The sequence below is a fragment of the Cheilinus undulatus genome, linkage group 1, assembly GCF_018320785.1.
Source record: "Cheilinus undulatus linkage group 1, ASM1832078v1, whole genome shotgun sequence".
In the NCBI taxonomy this organism is placed as follows: domain Eukaryota; kingdom Metazoa; phylum Chordata; class Actinopteri; order Labriformes; family Labridae; genus Cheilinus; species Cheilinus undulatus.
Genome location: NC_054865.1, coordinates 42725656 through 42744401, shown reverse-complemented (window position 1 = coordinate 42744401; position 18746 = coordinate 42725656). Strand labels below are relative to the sequence as shown.

The following is an 18746-nucleotide window of genomic DNA, read 5'->3' as shown; positions in this document are numbered from 1 at the left end:
TTAAATTCACTTCTCACACTTTAGATAGGATTATAGAGATCCAAAGTGTGTCAGCAGAACCATCCTCTACACTGCTCCTTCAGTTACATTAGTTCTCGTCTTCTAGTTTGTTAATGCTGCCTTTAAGCTTCTGTGAGGAGTTTTTTAAAGGTCATTAGACAGACTGAAATTAGTACCCATGGCTGTTTGTGACCTAAAAACGCCAGCAAGACCATCAATGACAAGATTGACAACACTGTAACCTTTAGTGCCTGAAACCATTGCCAAGGCGTAGGTGTCAGACAAGGGGATTAACAGCATTTTGTAGAAACATCTTTTTTATGAACCCCTTTTTCAAAAAAGTCAAGACGTTATGCATTATGTAAATTAAAACAGAATACGGGGATTTGTAAATTCTTTTCAACCCTTATAATTGGAAACAGCACAATTACAGGATATTTAAGGTTCAAACTCATATACATTATTTTTTGTTAGGAATGCATACACCTGAGGAAAGAATTATTAGCCCCCCCATAAAAGTTTCAGTTTTTCTCAAGTATTTCTCAAGTGCTGTTAAACAGAGTGGATAGTTCTTTATCACAGCTTTTCCAAAAATCAGTTTTTTTTTTTTTTTTTTTTTTTTTGATGATTACATTATTTTACTTTGCACACAGAAACAAAATTATTGAACTAAAACCAAAAACTGGGGCGCAGGTGGCAGAATGGATAAGGTGCGTGCTCCATGCACGCGGGCGGCTCGGGCCCAAACCCGGCCTGAGGCCCCCCACTGCATGTCTCTCCCTGCCCTCCTCCCTGTTTCCAACTCTATCCACTATCCTCTCCTCTATCAAAATAAAGGCACAAAATGCCCAAAAATAAACCTTTAAAACCAAAAACTGCCAGGGTCAAAATTATTAACCCCCTTTAGAACTGGATTTTTAGTTGAGCCATAGCAAAAATCACAGTTAGTCAATGATGTGCCTTAACTTTGCAATGCTCAAAGTTTGTAAAATGAAGTTAAAACCATGGATTATTTCCCAGTTTACAGACAGTATAGAAGCTTCAGAAAGGGTTTGAGCTGCCACTTAAGAAGGCACCATGCCAAAATCAAAAGAAATCAATTTAGACTTGAGAAAAAGATTTGTTGATGCTCACAAGCCAGGACAGAGCAGTTATTACAGCATTTCCAAGTGTCAAGAACTGGAGTGAGAAGTATAATCTAGAAATTCAACGAGAGCCACAGAGTACAGACCAAGCCTGGCAGAGGTAGGAAGAGAAAGAAAACTAGTGAGAGATGTGTCCAAAGACCCCAGAACAACTGCCAGTCATCGAGTGCGCACTATGTCTCCCAGCCAAAGCCGTTGTCAGAGAGAAGTCTCTTTTGTGCACGTTTGCATCTCCTGAATTGCACCCCTGTTTTTTTGTTTTACCATCCATGGTGTAGAATACAAAATATTTCCACACTGTGCTTCTAGAGTGTTTAGATGTTGTTAATGTCCACTCATTAGCCTAATTTCAACATCCTCCATCTTTGTAAAACTTTCTGCATCAACTGTCTTTATTAACTGAGGTCAAGAGATCACATAATTGTCACTGTGAGTGTCCTCTGCTGGATTGTAGGGTTAACTACTTAAGGCGGCATGGTGTCCCATCTATTTTGGTGGGTGTGTAGGTATTAAATTCAGAATGTTTGTACATGTCCAAAACAACAATAAAGTGAATCAATTTAAACCAGAGGACAACCAGTATCAGTTTTTCAGGGCAAATACTAAGTATTAATAGTCTGTGAAACATATAACCAATATTTGGATACAATAAACATTTATTATGATGTACAAAATGTGCTTGATATGGCAAAAGTAAAATTGCATGATCGAAAAAATGAAGTAAAAGCAATATAGCTCTATGCCATCAGCATGAGAAATGGCACAGTAGAAACAGGTATACAGGATACAGGAGATGGAGGATTAAGGGTGAATCCCATTTCTACCCCTTAGCCCTTCCCCTTCGTCTACCCCTTCCCCTTGCCCCTTGAAACAGAGTGGTAAGGGAAGGGGTGAAAAACTTCCCTGAAGAAACGAGACGCCACTTGATTGCAGTGTAGTGATAGGAGTAGTTAATATGCCAAGCCACCAGGCGGCACCAAGGTAATGTTTAGACCTGTGAGCTACTTATATTGTCAATACTAGATAATGCAAGTGAGTAGTAGAAGAAGACGGCACTGGCTGTATGTGTTTACACGGAGACATTCAAAAGTAAAGTTCAACAGACCCACGTATCTTTTATGTTTTAAAGAAAAACATACTGCGTCATACTGCGTTGATCTTCTCCACTTATTTATACAATTAACAACCCTCGTTTACATGTGTGGACACCAAAAATACAATAAACTTCAATCCTCAGTGGCTAAAGATTGAATATATGAGAAAACAAAATTGTTGTCTTTTCTATAATCATTTTGCCGAAAATATTTTTTCATTTATGCGCCTCCATCGTAATCTGTTGTGCCATTTCACAATTGAACACAGTGCATAGAGGGGAAATTGATCATACCCCTTGGTTTCAAGTGTGGTCCTGAAAAATCTTCGTTTCAAGGGCTATGTAGCCCTTGGCCCTTAGCCCTACCCCTCGATTCAAAAGAGAATTGGGACACCACTTCACCCGACGTGAACGCGCAAAACCAAGGGGTAGGGCTAAGATAAGGGCTAAGGGGTAGAAATGGGATTCACCCTAAGTATTGATTGGCTAGTATTCAAGTGACATGTAGCCAGTCGGGGTGTGTTTTATACGGGATAATTAACTATCAATTATCTGTTAAATAAAATACTGATACTATAATTGGCAAATTCTAAATATCATCGTAATTATAAGCCAGGCCAATAATTGGTCTACCTTTAGTTTCAACGCTGAATATTGTATTTTGTGGCTGCATTCAATTGGAGATCAGAAAATAACAGTATTCTGTACTCACATTTTACAAAATGCCCCAACTTTTTTGGAACCAGGCTTTTACTCTCAACATTTCTACAGGAAATAGTAACTAAACATGACATGTTTGCCGGTTAAGGACAGCAGAGAGAATTTTTTGTGAGGAAGCATTACTTATATGCATAGGCTGAGATCAGTAAAAAGATACGGTTCAACACTTTGTCCACAGGGGGCGCCAGTTCAACAAACTCAAAAAGCTACTCCTAGGAGCCTTAAACATCTCAAATTTTCCATTAATTTCTATAGCCTTCATTGTAAAGAGCAGCACACATCCTCTATGCAGTAACTCATGTTTCTTTCTTTCTTTTTCCTCTTATTATGTATCCCTCTTTCCAAGACAGTATTATGTTCACATTATTTGTCACTCAGTGTCTGCATTATGTTTACTTTTTGTACACATTGCTGTTTTCTAATTTTATCATATTCCTCTCATGTCCTGGTTTTCCTCGCTCCCCCTTTCTCTTGTACAAAAACACACAGTTCACGCACACACCAGCATATGCACACTCACTCACTGACTGAAATAGTCATTTGATAACATTACAGTAGCTATAATTAAACCCTTGATGGAGGACATCAAACCACACAGCCAGCTGTTGTGTGAAACAGACAATTGGAACCTACGCCCCTCCCTGCCACCCCGCACACGTACACAGTCACTGTTGTGGCCAAGCCCTGGGCCCAGTGCAATATTTTCCAATTTTCTCTAATTGTGTGAGAGTGGTAATCCAAGGCAGCCTATTGTATATTCCACCCCCTCTACTCTGTGCCCTATATGGACACTAACTCTGCAATTAACTTACCAGACCTGGGTCCCAAATCAAATCACTGCCAGCATCTATTACTACTGCCTAGCAACACTTTTACAGCATGCTGGCTGCATAAATATCTTTTAAATTAGATGGGCCGATTGTGTGTGCAAAAAGTGTGATCGTAGCTATTTAAAGTTTAAAGATGTTCTCTGACTTTGTTCTCTCTTTGATATAATTTTCCATACCCCTGATTTTCTTCTCACCCTCTTTATCCACTTTCACATTAGTCCTCTTTTTTTATTTCATTCATCCTCGTTTCTCCATTTCTGTTCTCCTTTCCCAGATGAGCAGTGTGAAGCGGTTGCGTCCTCGCCTCAGCCACATCCTCTTCCGGCTGCAGTTTGAGGAGCAGATAAACAACCTGCGTCCAGACATTCTGGCCGTCAATGCCGCCTGTGACGAGGTCAGGAAGAGCCGCTCCTTCGGCCGCTTGCTGGAGCTGGTGCTGCTGCTTGGGAACTACATGAACGCAGGCTCTCGAAATGCTCAGTCATACGGTTTTGACCTTAGTTCGCTTTGCAAGGTATGGTTGAAATGCTGACCTCACTATCAACTGCTCACAGACATAAAGTATTACATCATACAGAGGTGCAGTAATAGCTCCCTACATGGATACTATGGACAGCTTAAATCAATGAGGCACTAAATTATAACAATACCCTTTTTTTTTTTTTACCAGCACAGGCCAAAATCTGCTTTAAGCCTCTCTTGTTTGGTTTCTTTAGTTAAAGAGGGGAGGTACACAGACATTGTGGAAGCAATGAATAGATGCAAAATACTGATAGGTGTAGATGGAATTGCCCTAGATGTGCAGAAAAATAAACAAAATAGATTAGTGAATTGGTCTATTTTTTAATTTTTATTTTATATGTGAAATAATTAGAATTTTCGCACTGGATTGTCTATATGAATAAAACAAATGGCTACTCCTTTTTTATATGTTATGTCTTTATTAAGTACTGATATTATCTTAAATAGAGCTGGGCAATATGGGCTATAATTTATATCACTATTATTATATTATTATTATATTATAAGATTATATCACATATCTCAGTATGATTAGCTAGACTACATTAGCCATAAAAATAACCAAACTAAAAAAATGAATTGAAAACATCTCAACTCCACTTTAAAGATGTGTAAACAGTTTGACTTGAATAGGCAAAAGATCACAAAAACAATTATACAAATTCAAAACAACTGTCCAAATGTAGCAGCTATATCTGAGACATGAATGAAAACACTTAACATCACAGGGAAAACTGAATATCAAATACAAGACACTATATTTTTCACAGTTTATAGGACATATTTGATTAGCTTAAAGAGATCATTTCAGAATGAATTGTGTGTGCACACATTTATATATTGAGTGTGTATGTCTTTCTCTGTAGTTGTTGTAGTGTCAGAACTTGCATTGCTGCATATTTCATAGGAATGTTAGTCTTTGTGCATTTGTATGTCATATTGGGGTAATTTTTTGATGTTACATCCGCTGAGCCCTATCAGAGAAGGGATCTGAAGTGGCTGCTGTGATTAGACATTTTGTTTGAAACTATTTCATTTGACTGAACACTATCAGCCCCACAAGACAAGTTTTTTTCTCCCCTCTCTATCTTCTGGCATCTATCAAAGCAGGCAAACCCAGGGAGTACTTTATTCTCATTCTCCTGCTTGGAATAGATAACTGAGGCTACGGCTAGCACCTCTTTGAAAGTTTTCACACCCTGCAGGACTACAGGCACAGCAAATATCTATACCTCTGGAATTATTATGGCAGGAGGACAGAACAGTAAGTTTTCCTCTATGATAGTGATGCTGAGAACAGAGTGCAATCCTGGGGTAGGAGACTCCGGTGGTTACATTACAGCTGTTGGCACATTCGCTGCAGTTTCCACAGTAACAACCACTGCAGCCATTAATCACTGCCACCTCTCTGCCCTGTTAGACTTGGGTGCTTATGCTCATATAAACACCAGGGTATATGTGCATACACAAACATGGATTCATACATACATGATGGATTACTTTCATTAGCGTGACAATAACATAATCAATTAATAAACGTCTCTGAAGGAGTAGGCTTTGTGTGTGGCACATTTGTAATCCTGTACTTTAAGTGTGTCGTTATCTTTGTGCTTGTGCGATGAGGAGTAAAGGTGCGAGTCGATGTCAGAGGCAGGATATTCACAGGAAGACATCGCCTCCGTGCCTGTCCCCCTGAGTTTGACAGCTTAATTCCATGGCACACTCCACAGCACAGGAAAATTGCACCCAGCCTGACTGGAAAAGCAAAATGTTTACATTGTCAACTATGATTACCATCCATCTAAATTCAGAGAGGGGAACCTTTTGTGAGCGAGCACTTGAAGCTTTTATAAAAAATAGGAAAACAAAAATGAAAAGAGAGATGAGAATGTTTGATTAGAGGAGATAATACAAACATGATTAAACCCAGCGGGGCTGAGTACACTGCTGTCTACCAATAGATCACCTAGAGAGATACACAGCAATGTTCTCCACAGGAGGGATGTTTGGAGGGAGTACTGAGAGACATCTTGGAATTAGACTGTAAAAGAGCAATGATGGAAATTTATCAGAGAAAATTGAAAAATGTGTATGTCTGGTGTGGGGGAGGGTGCACAAAGCGCAGAATAGGTCATCACATTGTAAATGTGAGTCTGCTGCATGAGTACGAAGCATGAAATCCTCTGTGGAGCTGTTAACAGAGAGCATTTATAAAGTTGTTGAATGGCCCTACAATAGCTGAATGAAGGACGCTTTTCTTTGTCAGGATTCACCCAGCAGATGTGGTTATAGAAAAATCTATTGTTAATTCTCTGCTGAAGCAACAAGAGTCCAATTGAAATAAAATTGCACCTTTTTGTTTTTTTCCAATATACAAGTGGGTTTTTAGCAAAGAATTTTTGTACCACTTTTGGCAGTAAAAAGCGGATAACAAAAAAGAGAAATCTGTATTTCCAGTTTAATAGTGACCCTTTTATCTGTATTATATCTTTTTTTATCTGCAGTTGAATGCAGTTGCAGTGATTTAATTGAAATATTCAATAAAGCTGGGACTCTTTTATTCATTCTGCTACATAAGACAGAGGCACAGACTGTGGTCCACATTCACTTTCTGCTGCCATGTCTGTCTTTTCTCAGTCATGAACACCAAAAATGTTGATGAACAAGGGGCCAGTAACATAAAAAAAAAAAATGGTACCCTGATAATATGAACAAGGATTACATGGAAGGTCTCCAGGCTGTTAAGTTTGTGCAAAACTACATGTTTTGCAATTAAATTGACACTATTCTTGAAGGTTTGCAACTAGAGTCCTTCTGGAGAACAAAATAAGTGTTTTATTTTTAATTCTCCGGCACTCTGTCTTCCTTTAAAGAAATGTAAGGGTAAAAGGATAAACTGTAATTACAGATTGACCTGTTTATGCAGCAAAAAGGATTTTAGAATATCATTGCTATTGGACTTTGAGATGAGGGGATTTTGGCGTGATATATGTACAATTTTATACATGTTCTTTCCCTTTGTTCTTAAAGTTTAGATCATTGGTTGTACGAAAAACTCAGTTAGACTGTTGCTATTTGCAATAATCACCTTTAAACTATGTAATCACTCTGTTTCAGATCTGTTCATTTATAGATTGAGATAAAATGTCCAGAAACAAAATGTATCTTTTATTGTCGTAGGTGTGTTGTATTTCATCTTATGCCTTTGTGTATTTGTGTTTTATAGCTTAAGGACACAAAGTCAGCAGACCAAAAGACAACATTACTTCACTTCTTGGCACAAGTGTGTGAGGAGGAATTTCCAGATGTGATCAAGTTTGTTGAAGACCTGGAGCATGTGGACCGAGCCAGCAGAGGTACAACATACTTTCACACACACACAAGCCTACACTGACTCTCGTAACGCCACATAAGGTAAATCTAGGAGTGGGTGATTTTATCACAATTCTTTTCATTGTGATTTTTAAGGCTAATTTTTAAGTTATTGACAGACAGATGAACAAACTTATTTCTCATAAATATCTTTTGAAATGCACAAATTCTGAGTTTTTTTTATGTTTTTTGTTTTCCTTCAGCAACAACCTGTTGGCCAATGCATGAAAGAGTTAAATATTTCACATTTCATAGTTAGCACCTCCAGGTAAAGGGGGTCTGGAGGTCTTCTCCAGAGAAATTTCAAGCATCTAACACTTTTTATTGTCCTGCATTCACCACAATAGAATTTTGATTTAGCCAGTAACGTTTATTTCTAAGTGTGGATTATAAGCAGAGTTCATACAGCTTTAGCTTTATACATGTTGCCTGTCCCTGTGCGATATTATATTACATATAGTCCAGTCAGGGTAACAACATGGACTTACTTAAAGATAACCCAAAATGAGATTAATTTCTGACATGCATGGTCATGTAGTGAAGAAGTTGTCTTATTTTAATTTGATATAATCTTGGTTTTTATTCATAAAAGGGAAATTGTTTATTATTTGACAATCATGTCATACACCTGCCTGCTGCACTCTGACAGAGAGGCAGAGAGCTGCAGGATCACTTTGAGTTGCATGCATGTTTTATGTACATTACGCAAGTAAATCACTGAATATACGGTCTAAAACATTTTTGAACAACGACCAATGACGTCCAGATCTCACTGCCTCCCTATGTAAAAAAAGACACTGGTGTTGTTGCTGTCATCCCAGCAGGTTAGGCCTCATGTGGAGAGATAAAGGGACTTGTTAATAAATTGGTAGAGCACTGAGAGAGCAGAATAATATCGACTGTAACAATTAAAACAAGAGGACCAAATCTATCTCTGTCGTACTTGCTGTAATACACAGGGAAATAGATTCTTTGTTTTAATAACCCACCATCACAAATGAAAGGCAAGAAAATTATTATGGAATGTGTGTTTTCTAAGTTAATTTACACTGTTTTCCTTTTCTTATCCCATATTTGAATGTCATTTTATGAAGACGTTTCTGTGACTCATTTACGATACCCAGACAGCTTTTTGTTTCCTGCTGATTTTCAACACACTTTTTCCTCTCAAAAGCATAGATTCAGGCACCAGCACTGTATTAAAAGTATCAGTATCAAGCATGTGTATCAGAAAAAATACCAAACGATACCCATCCTTATACCTGGTCATGTAATGAAGACTGCAGTGCTGACTGGAGTCTGTCTCTTACCTGTTTGAATCTCAGGATGCTGTCTCTTGGGATCGTCAAAAAAGTTTGCAAACTTTGTGATCATTGTGCAAATAACTGCACCTTGCACCCTGTCGGTTTAGAATAAAACAAAGCAGTTCCATATGGGCCAGTAAGAGCTCTTTTTGAGGTCTCGAATTTTATTTTCTGTCTCCAATAATCAAAATCCTTGTCCATTCTTGGTCATTTTAACACTGCATCTTCCTTCCTTTTTTAAGATCTGAAGCCTTTATAATCTTGTGATTATACTGGTTTCCTACTGGTTTCAACTTAAGTTCTTAAGCTCTCCTACCGCACAGGAAATTTCATCCAATCCCTGTCAAATCAACCTACCTTGCAGGGCTTAACTGCAGGGCATTGCTTACTGGTCTTAGAAATGCAGAATCGTTAATAAAAATAGCTGTATTTTTCTTTTAGGGAGATGATAGGAATACAAACAAGGTAATTTAATTTCCTCTCACTTATGCAGCTCTGTGTGAACCTTTCTCTCTGAACTCACAAAGAGTCAGCCTGTTTAGCTTTGAGCTAAATGAAGAAAGCTTTTAATGTCATCTTCAGTTCAATGTGTTATTTGGAGCAACTGTGAGCTCAAGTCTGAATAATATTTTAAATACTTAAAACCCTTAATGATGGCCATTAACCGTTATCACTTTACATAAACAATCTTCACCGTGTGGCTACTGACTGTGGTAAATGATTGGAAAGGTGAGCCTAATGAAAAGATAATGAGCTGGCTGTCGTGCCATATAAACTGCTCATTCCAAGAACCACATTTTGTGTTATTTCAAGAAACACAAAACATTCGACTTTTGCCTGAAGAGTAATTATGGAAGAGAGATTAGATTAAAGTTCACAGCACATCAACACACAGGTAATGTCCAAATAAAAAAAGAGATTATATGTTGTGTTTTATCTTACTACTATAATTAGCTATGTGCCTGCCTGTCTGTCCGTCTGTGTCGATTTACACGCCACAACTTTGCTCCAATCAGTCTTGATACCTCTCAGAATAATTCTTGAGTGTACTGCTGCTATGAAAAAATCATACATATGCACAGATTTTCTACAAATAGTTTCACCTTTGCCTTCAGTTTGCCCCCTACAACACATAGCTCATGCTGCGTTCTATTTATCTTGGATGTCTTAGCTGGGGATGAAGTTGCATCAAGTTAAATGCCTTCCATTTTCTAGGAATTTGTTACTGGAGATACTGGGCTTTGCACTGACTTTCTCAGTTGGAATTCCGAGTTCAGGGCACATTTTTGATAATATGTCCGACTGGTAGTGGTGGGTGTAAACCGGTATTAATACCATCACCGGTAAAATTTCTGCCACAGTATGGATTTTTGCAACACTATCATCACCAGTTTCAATGCCTACGCTGCACTGTGAGGCATATCCACTCCCGCAACTGGTGGAACGAGTGATTTGTGGTGGACAGCTCAGGCTGAGTTCTGTTATTAGCACGCTTTGCTCTAGTATTATGTGTAGTTGGGTAACTAACTGACTGTCACCCACTTTTGCCATTATAACCAAGCATGGTTAGCAAGCAAAACATGTGTTCTTTCCTCTTAAAGTTGGTTGATCCCTGTACTGCAATGAAGTCAGTGAGCCGTCTCTGTCAGCCTGCCTGGGGCTTTAACACAAGCTAAGTTCTGCTTTGGCTGGTCTTGGTTTGTGTAGAGCCCAGCGCTTTAACTATTCATCTTACAACGGCTTAAACAACTGTCTGTTTTAACTCATGGCCTTCTTTTCAAGTCCATGGTAAGTCAAAGATCCAGGGTGCAACGTTAAATGAGTTAGAGAAGCAGCTGTAGACTATCTTAAATAACTTGCCGGTACGGGAGTCAAAGCTAAGTTAACTCAATGCTTAACACACTACTTCTGTCAAGCTCTTCAAAATAAAAGTCAGTAGCTGTTATTTTTCTGAAACTCTTTTATGATGAACACCCTCATCAGGAAATGTGCTCAAGTCATTAGCAGCTTAACACAGGAGAGAGACGAAATGTGGAACTTGGAGTGCAGAAAGAAAGAAGTAAACATAGAGAGACTTAAAACATTTTATTTTTTCTCTGCTCGCTTAGACATACATTGAGTATGTAATCAAAGGCTTGTTTTGAGGGGAGACGGGGGTTTATAACACTTGAATTTGGACTGAGAAGCATTATCTCTTAAATTTTGTAATACTGTTACTGTCAAAGGTAAGAAAAATACAGTGATATGATTTTTAGGCCATATCGCTCAGGCCTACCGACTGGCGGCTTGGAATTTCCGAGTTCTAGATTAAATGGACCGCACAATCACTTCACCACAATGCCCCAGAGGAGACGGCGTTCGCTCTCAAACTTACACTAAAACACAATTAAAAGTAAATGCTCTACAACTTTGTAAATAAGTCAAATGGTACAACATTATAGTGCTCCCCCTTGTTATGTCCTAGGCCAATCACAGCAAATACACACCGGCACGCTGAGACGCTCAGCCATTATGCATGTATTTGAGGGTGGGGGGTGGGGGACACCCCATCCGTGCAAATTGGCTGTATTGCATTAAGCATCTAATGATGACATTGGTAACAGCATGGCGCTAATAGAGTAAACATTAGTCCACTGTCTGTGAGAGCTGATAGAGGTGAGCAGCAGTTTTTATGGCACACAAACTTTCCAGAGGTCAGGAAGCAATTTCACCTCTGTGTGACTCAGAAATAAATGATGTGTAAATAAAGTTAATAAATATCAATTTCGCATTGCTATAACTAAGCCATAACAGGAGTTATATCAGTCTGAGACTCCTAGCTGTTATGCACGACAATGATGTGAGTGTTGCAGTTGTTTTCTTTGAATTTATGTTCGTTCAGGGAAAAAGCTTTGTCAAGAAGTGCTGAAGTGAACATATTTATACATCCATTCCTTTGATTTAACACACTGCCAGTTATTCTGAATGTTTAACATAGATTATCAGAATCTGTGCAGGATGTGGCCGGGATTCGACACACCTGTTGCAGAAGCGGACGGGAATAGTCAGTAATCCAGGCAGGAGCGGGACTGAGAAAAGAGTTCCACACAAGGCTCTCTTCTTTATTTTTGTTAAAGGTGGATTTGTTGGGCCTTTTGGGCTTTTATTGATAGAAGATGACAGTGGATAGAATTGGAAACAGCCCTGTTTCCAATTCTATCCACTGGATGAGAGATGTTGGGGAGAGACATGTGGGAAAGGGCCACAGGCAGGACAAGAACCCAGCCGCCCTCGTACATAGGGCGCTCTTCAAACCACTGGGCCATCTGCACCCCGGCTCTAGTTGTTATTAGGGATTAAAGTAGTGTTGCTTTTTCATATCTGCTTGTTTTGGCTGCATTTAAACAGCAGGGAGAGCTTCAGCCAGGATGTAAAGAATATGTTAAAGAAAGCTTAAATAGACAGAACATCTATCCCAGACAATGCTCTTACCCCAGACAGAGAAGCAGCATTTCTATTCTGTATTCTTGTTTTACTTTGAGCTTTACCTGAGCCTTTCTACTTTTGTTGTTCTCTGGGGATTATTCTGGGATTAGAAGCTTGTTGATTCTGTAAACATGCATTGTTACAGCTATTTTACCAGCTTATTGTTTGATCCATGCTACACTGTGCTCATCTGCACTGCTGTTTGATACTAACATTAATCTTCTGCTGTGGCACATCCACAAGAGTTATAGGTTTATTTTTCAGAAGAATATTTCAGGTTGTGCTTGGAAGAGGAAAAATAGACCATTTACAAGTTGTTAAAGTCTTTGTGACGGTTCAACAAAAAATGACGGAACTAATTTGATTCACGGACGTGCACAAAGCCACATGTACAGACAAACGCTCACAAATTGAGTTAGGCCAGTGCATCTAGAGAATGGTAAAGGTCAGAGGCAGGCAGGGACAGACTGGGTGGTCAGAGGAGACTCTGTCATTTTTATTTTTTTTTTTTGTTCATATTGCCTTTGGCAACTCTCAGGAGGAAGCAAGCAGTCCGCGTACTGTCTGTCCATGTGTGTATTTGCAACAGTATATTTCTGTGCAGTTCTTCTGTCACAGCATGTTTCTTGCCGCTCCAAAGAAGATTTTACCCGCTGCTCCATTCTCAGCAGGTGGGAGTGAAGGAAAGGGTGAGGAGGATAAAACAGAGTGAGGATAAAATGTGTGGCTTTATTGTTTGGACTCTTCCTCGTGAGGACCCCTCTAGGTTTTGTTGGTGCTTTAATAATCTGTGGATAACGATGCTCCTGTTCAGTGTTTCATTTCTCCCCACTGTGCTGCATGTCCACAAGCCCTTGGCCTCGACTCATAAGTACAAGGGTGAGATCAATAGAAAGCACAATCCTTGGATCTCTCTTCAATCTCGGTCCACCTCCTTACTCCATATACCTCTAGCTGTGTATATATTTGCATATATATTTAACATTCTTTCCTTCTACCGTCTTTCTCTGTTTCTGCTTTAGAATAAGATGCATACACTAAGTGTCTAATCTCGCCATATCTAGTGATCAGACACACAAATCCTATTTTGTCTTTGTAAACCACGCTCTTGAGTGGTTTCCTCTTCATCATCTCTGACAGCCATTCAGGAGGCCTGAAGACACACTAAAAGGCTGTGTTACATTGGTAGACGCTAACTGAAGGGCTTACTTTAGCATGAAAACAGGGTTGGATAGAGGTAGCAATAACGATTTGAGCTGCTGTTGGGAACGCAACTGTCTTCAGTTTTTAAAGGTAGCCTCCCTCTCCCACATTGCCAATCCTGTCTCTCATGGAAGGGAAAATGCAGCTCAGTTCCAGTGTCCTTTGTTCTTGCCATCTTATTTCAGCCCCACTATCTTGTTTTCTGTGTTGCAGTCATAATTTCTCTCGACGTGAAGAAGCAGTCCTTGTGTGCCTCCCCCCTGCTGTCATTTTCTATGTATCTATCTATGTATCTGTTTATCAGTCTGCCCATATATCTCTGCTTCTGTCTTTCTTTCCTGTCTGCTTTTGTCTGGCCTCGGTCTATTAATCTTGCTCTTCATCCCTTTTCCCCTTTCATCCTGTTTATGTTGTCCCTCATCACAACACAGTCAAGTCTAGGCAATTAGGGTTGTTTGTTGCTTGATACTCTGTGCTGAGTTTGATGTTGGTTATCAAGCAAACACCGAGGCATATTAATACACCCATCCAAGCTACTTGAGCTTGTAACTCTCCAAGAAGCACCTGCCACAACATCATCGCCGCTTTAAAAAGCTCCCTGTGACGCTAAATAGACATTTCTGCATACATTTATTTTGTAGCAAAGACAGAAAAGCTGATTTGGTTCAGTTTCTGAAGAAGGCTGGTGGTCTTGAGGAGCCATTAAAGAGGTAGTGAACACTTTAACATTTTTTTTTTCATCTGTACTCTGAGGTAATTTACTGAACTATAATAAAACACATCAGTGTTGGTGTTATAGCTGAAATTTGCACCAAACTGATAAAAATCTGGATTTTACGGCTTTTAATTAGCTCAAACGGACATCTGCCTTGAAAATTTTTTTCTGAAAAGGTGGGGCTTATGTGTCGGTTTCTACGTCACAAACTCTATAAAAGGTAGAATGTTACCGCCTCTAACTGACTTTCCCATTCAGAGACCACTCCCATCCTCTCCTGCACTTCTTCGGCTCTGAGAGCTCCAGCTGTAGTAACGCCGCTGCTGGAGCAAACGACCCAAACAGGTAGTGCTCAGGACCACCACGGTCCGCCACCACACTATAGCCTGCGTAAGGGGACTCTAGAGGGGAAAACTCCTCCACTTTAAAAGATCGCTATGAGGCAGCAGTGTTGTGAGACTCTGTCTGTGTCTCTCTCTGACAAGGGAACATCACTGTCACTCCCGCCTCAACTGGAAAACCCCGTCCTTTTCCCTTCCCTCCTCTCAGTACCAAACTGCTCACTTTCTGGGCATTTTTTTTGAATTACAGAGGTGGACAGGGTTAGATCTGAGCCGGGGGTTCACTTACACTTTAAGTAATAATGTGAGGATTCAGATGCCTCTTAGTGATGCCTCTCTAATATGCTGTTTAAGCATTGTTTTATATATTTGCCACATGCAGTGTGAGAGATGAGCCTCAGGTTGGAAGTATTTACAATGAGCAGTGTTTTCTACTCTGAGTCTCGTAGCCCTGTGACCTTCATGCTTTTTTGTAGTAGTAGATTCTCAGTATGTGCTCCAGGAGTTCCTTCATCTTGAGTCTCCAGCTTCCAGCCTCTGGCACCATCAGTCTAGTCGCACTTGTCTGTCAGGCTTTGGCCTCAGTAGGCAGATCTGCATTTTCCAGTCTCTTCATTTCCATACATCAGAGGATGATCTATAGTGGAGCTCTGTGCAGCGGGGCTGTTTGCGAGCAAGTATGCATGCTTGTGTGCTCCACTCTGTCTCATTTATAGCACAGCAGGTTGGCAGGGTAATAAAAGGATGTCAATGGGGGATTTGACCTCTGCAAATATCCCAATTATTATTCTTCTAAAACATCCTATATCTGTCTGCAACCCCTCTGGACCACAGCGGCATTCAGGCCTCACTGCTCGTAAAACTCACTTAGACATTAACACACAGGAAGAGAAGGCTACAGCAGGTTGGCTGCAGAGAACAAAGAGGACTTTCAAAATATTTTGATTTACCCTAAGCTCTGTTTGTCACCAAACCACTGAGTTAGACTGCTCGGTAAAGGTATTTTCATTGTCAGTATGATAAAATAAAAACACGATATAAAAACATTAGCCTCTTACATAAGCTCAGCTTGATTCAGGGAGCTCCTCTTGTCAAAGTTTGGAGTGTTTAAAGCTGCAAAGTAACAAAGGCTCTGTTACCCACAGAGATCTCCCCCCTCTTAATATATAAATAAATAAATATTTATATATATAAATAAACAAGTATGGGATTAAAAAAAAGAATGTGCTAGCTGATAAATTGTATTGGTTGATAATAAAATAATTGTTAACATTTCATTAACCAACATATTTTGGATGGACTGTTGCATCGGTTAAACACCTGTATCAGCCAGCATGGCCCCTGTTGACAAACATCTGCATCAAATAATGTGGCAGGAACAGATATCAGTAGCCAATGTTTATCTGTTGTATCCAGGGCTTAACATTGACACCCGCCAACTAGCCAAATGCGGGTGGGTTTCGGCTGTGGCGGGTAGCAGCGTGACTCTAACTAGCCACGATGGTGGGTTGAATTGATCAGTGTCACAACTTATGCTTCACTCTGAAAGTGCTTGTCAGTTAGCCCTTATGATTTAGGCTTGTTACAGAGAGGCTGTTCGGCACATAAAAGCTCAAATTTCCCTCCAAAATAACTGAAAAGTGGCTGGTCTCTTCATCCATGCGTGTGTATTTTACGCAGCGCCAAGGGCTTTGATACTGTATGACACACACAAACGCGACACTCACACGCGACACACTTGCACTGACGTGTTGGTTAGACTAAGGCTTTTATCTGTTTAGGGAAAATGTTTCAGAATTTGCAGGATAAACTCAGACCGGAACTTTCTCTTTCTGCTTTAAAGTGTCTCTCTGTCCATGTGCATCAGCGCCGTTTATGTGTGTGTGCTCTCCAGCTGTGTGTCTCTGTTGCTCGTGCGAGCCAGGGCGGGCGGTGTGTCTAAATATTAATTAATACTCCATCTATATTCTTTGTTTGTTGAGGGCGAACTAAACGATACAAACTTCCGCAAAGGTGCGCATACTTTAAATGTCATGGAAACTTTTAAACGTTTGTATATTCAGGGTTAATTATAAATTTGCCATAAATCGATAATAAACGGTTATAAAAGACGAGAGAAACTCTGAAACTTTAAAGTGCTTTAAACTTTTTTTTTTTAATAACTTTATTTATTGTTATTTTAACATGTACAAAGCATATGGTAAAATGAAGATCATGACATAAGTTCCCTGCCCCCACCCCCACCCTCACCCTTCAGGAGGCAAATAACAGGAGTATGTAAACTAAAAATCCAAAATTAAACATACAGATAAAAGGAAGAAAATAATAATATATATTGCAAATAATAATTAATAGAACAAGTAAAAGGAAAAAACAAAAAACAAATTTAAATAAGAGAAAAATGAAATAAGATTTAAAAAAAAAACAAAAAACTGATGCTCAGAATTGTGCTATCTGTTCAGTATTACCAGATAATAAATGACACACCATGTCTCACAATTTCTCACAGCCGAAATCTCATATATACAGTGACTAGGTAACAGGAAAGTCTAATATCTCAAAGCAGTGTTAAAGTTTTGACATGTGTTACAAATAGGGACCAAGTCTTGATGTATTTCTCTGCAGATCCACGTACAGAATACCTGATTTTCTCTAAGTTCAAGAACATCATGACCTCACGAATCCACTGAGTAAAAGTAGGAGGGGTTTTACTTTTCCATTTAAGCAAAATGAGACGACGGGCAATCAGAGACGCAAAAGCTATAGCATTTTTATAGGAAGTGGGGAGCTTTACACCTTCTTCCATTATTCCAAAGATCGCCGTCAGAGGGTTGGGATTAATAGTCTCATTCCCTATTGCTGAAAGAGAACGAAAAACCAGGATCCAGAAATTGGATAGAGATTGACAAGACCAAAACATGTGACAACGGGAAACTGGAGAGTACTGACACCGGGGGCACGCTGGGGCAACACTGGGATATATCTTAGCCAATTTATGATTGGAGTAGTGAAGACGGTGCACCACTTTAAATTGGATGACTCCATGACGAACACAGAAGGATGAAGTGTGTATTTTAGAATTAATGTTTTCCCAAGTTTCATCCAGAATGGATTCCCCAATATCAGCCTCCCAGGCAATTTTAGATTTTTCCCATTTATGGAGAAGCTCTTTTTGGATCAAGTTGTATAGTTTAGAGTTTAAACCTCTCTTGGATGGGTCAATGTTGAGTACTAAATATGATATATCTTCTGGGGGGTAGTTAGGATAACCCAAAAAATACTTGGAGGCAAAGCTGCGCACCTGAAGATATCTAAAGTAGTGAGAGTTTGGCAGATTGTAAACCTGGCAAAGTGAAATAAACGATAGGAAGCCTTCCTCATTAAACAAATCATTAAAGAAAACAAGACCGTTTGTACGCCACAATAAAAATCCTGAGTCTAGTTGAGATGGTCTGAAGAGGTGGTTAAACATGATAGGGCAAAGTCTATTTATACCTTTAAGGCCAAAATGTCTCCTGAACTGGTCCCATATTTTAACTGAGTTTTTGACAACCAAATTGACATTCAAATTCTGGTTATTGATTTTAGCACGTAGTGGTGCTGTCAGAAATGAAACTGGAGGGACTGGTAAAGTTGATTTTAACTCCATGTCCACCCAAAGGGGTCCTTCTTTGCCAGTGAACCCTGTGATCCAATAATTGAGTTTGGCAATGTTGGCAGCCCAATAGTAGTGTAAAAAATTAGGTAAGCCCAGACCTCCTTCTGATTTAGCTCTCTCTAAATTAGATTTTTTCACTCTTGCTGTGGATTTATTCCATATAAATGCCAGTGCTTTAAACTTTTAAGTGCTTTATTAAAAGGAGAGCTGATATTGATCATAGTGGCGAGGGAAAGTAGAACATATGTGTGGTATCATACCCTTTGTACCGAATTTGGCATATAGCTCAGAGTTACCAAACACCAAAGTCGTGGCTAGTGGAAATACTGAGTGGCTAGTAAGTTTGCACAACCACGAGCCACCATAGCTGGTGAGCAA

General features: G+C 39.5%; 1 protein-coding gene across 4 annotated transcripts in view; it reads left to right on the top strand.

The window, feature by feature from the left end:
- LOC121507470 (protein diaphanous homolog 3-like) overlaps positions 1 to 18746 on the top strand; it is a 275220-nt gene that overhangs the window by 127351 nt on the left and 129123 nt on the right. For all 4 annotated transcript variants that reach the window (XM_041784019.1, XM_041783949.1, XM_041784028.1 and 1 more), the window contains 2 exons: positions 4063 to 4302; positions 7537 to 7666. In XM_041784019.1, the coding sequence (XP_041639953.1) occupies positions 4063 to 4302; positions 7537 to 7666 (370 nt within the window). The remainder of the gene's footprint in view (positions 1 to 4062; positions 4303 to 7536; positions 7667 to 18746) is intronic.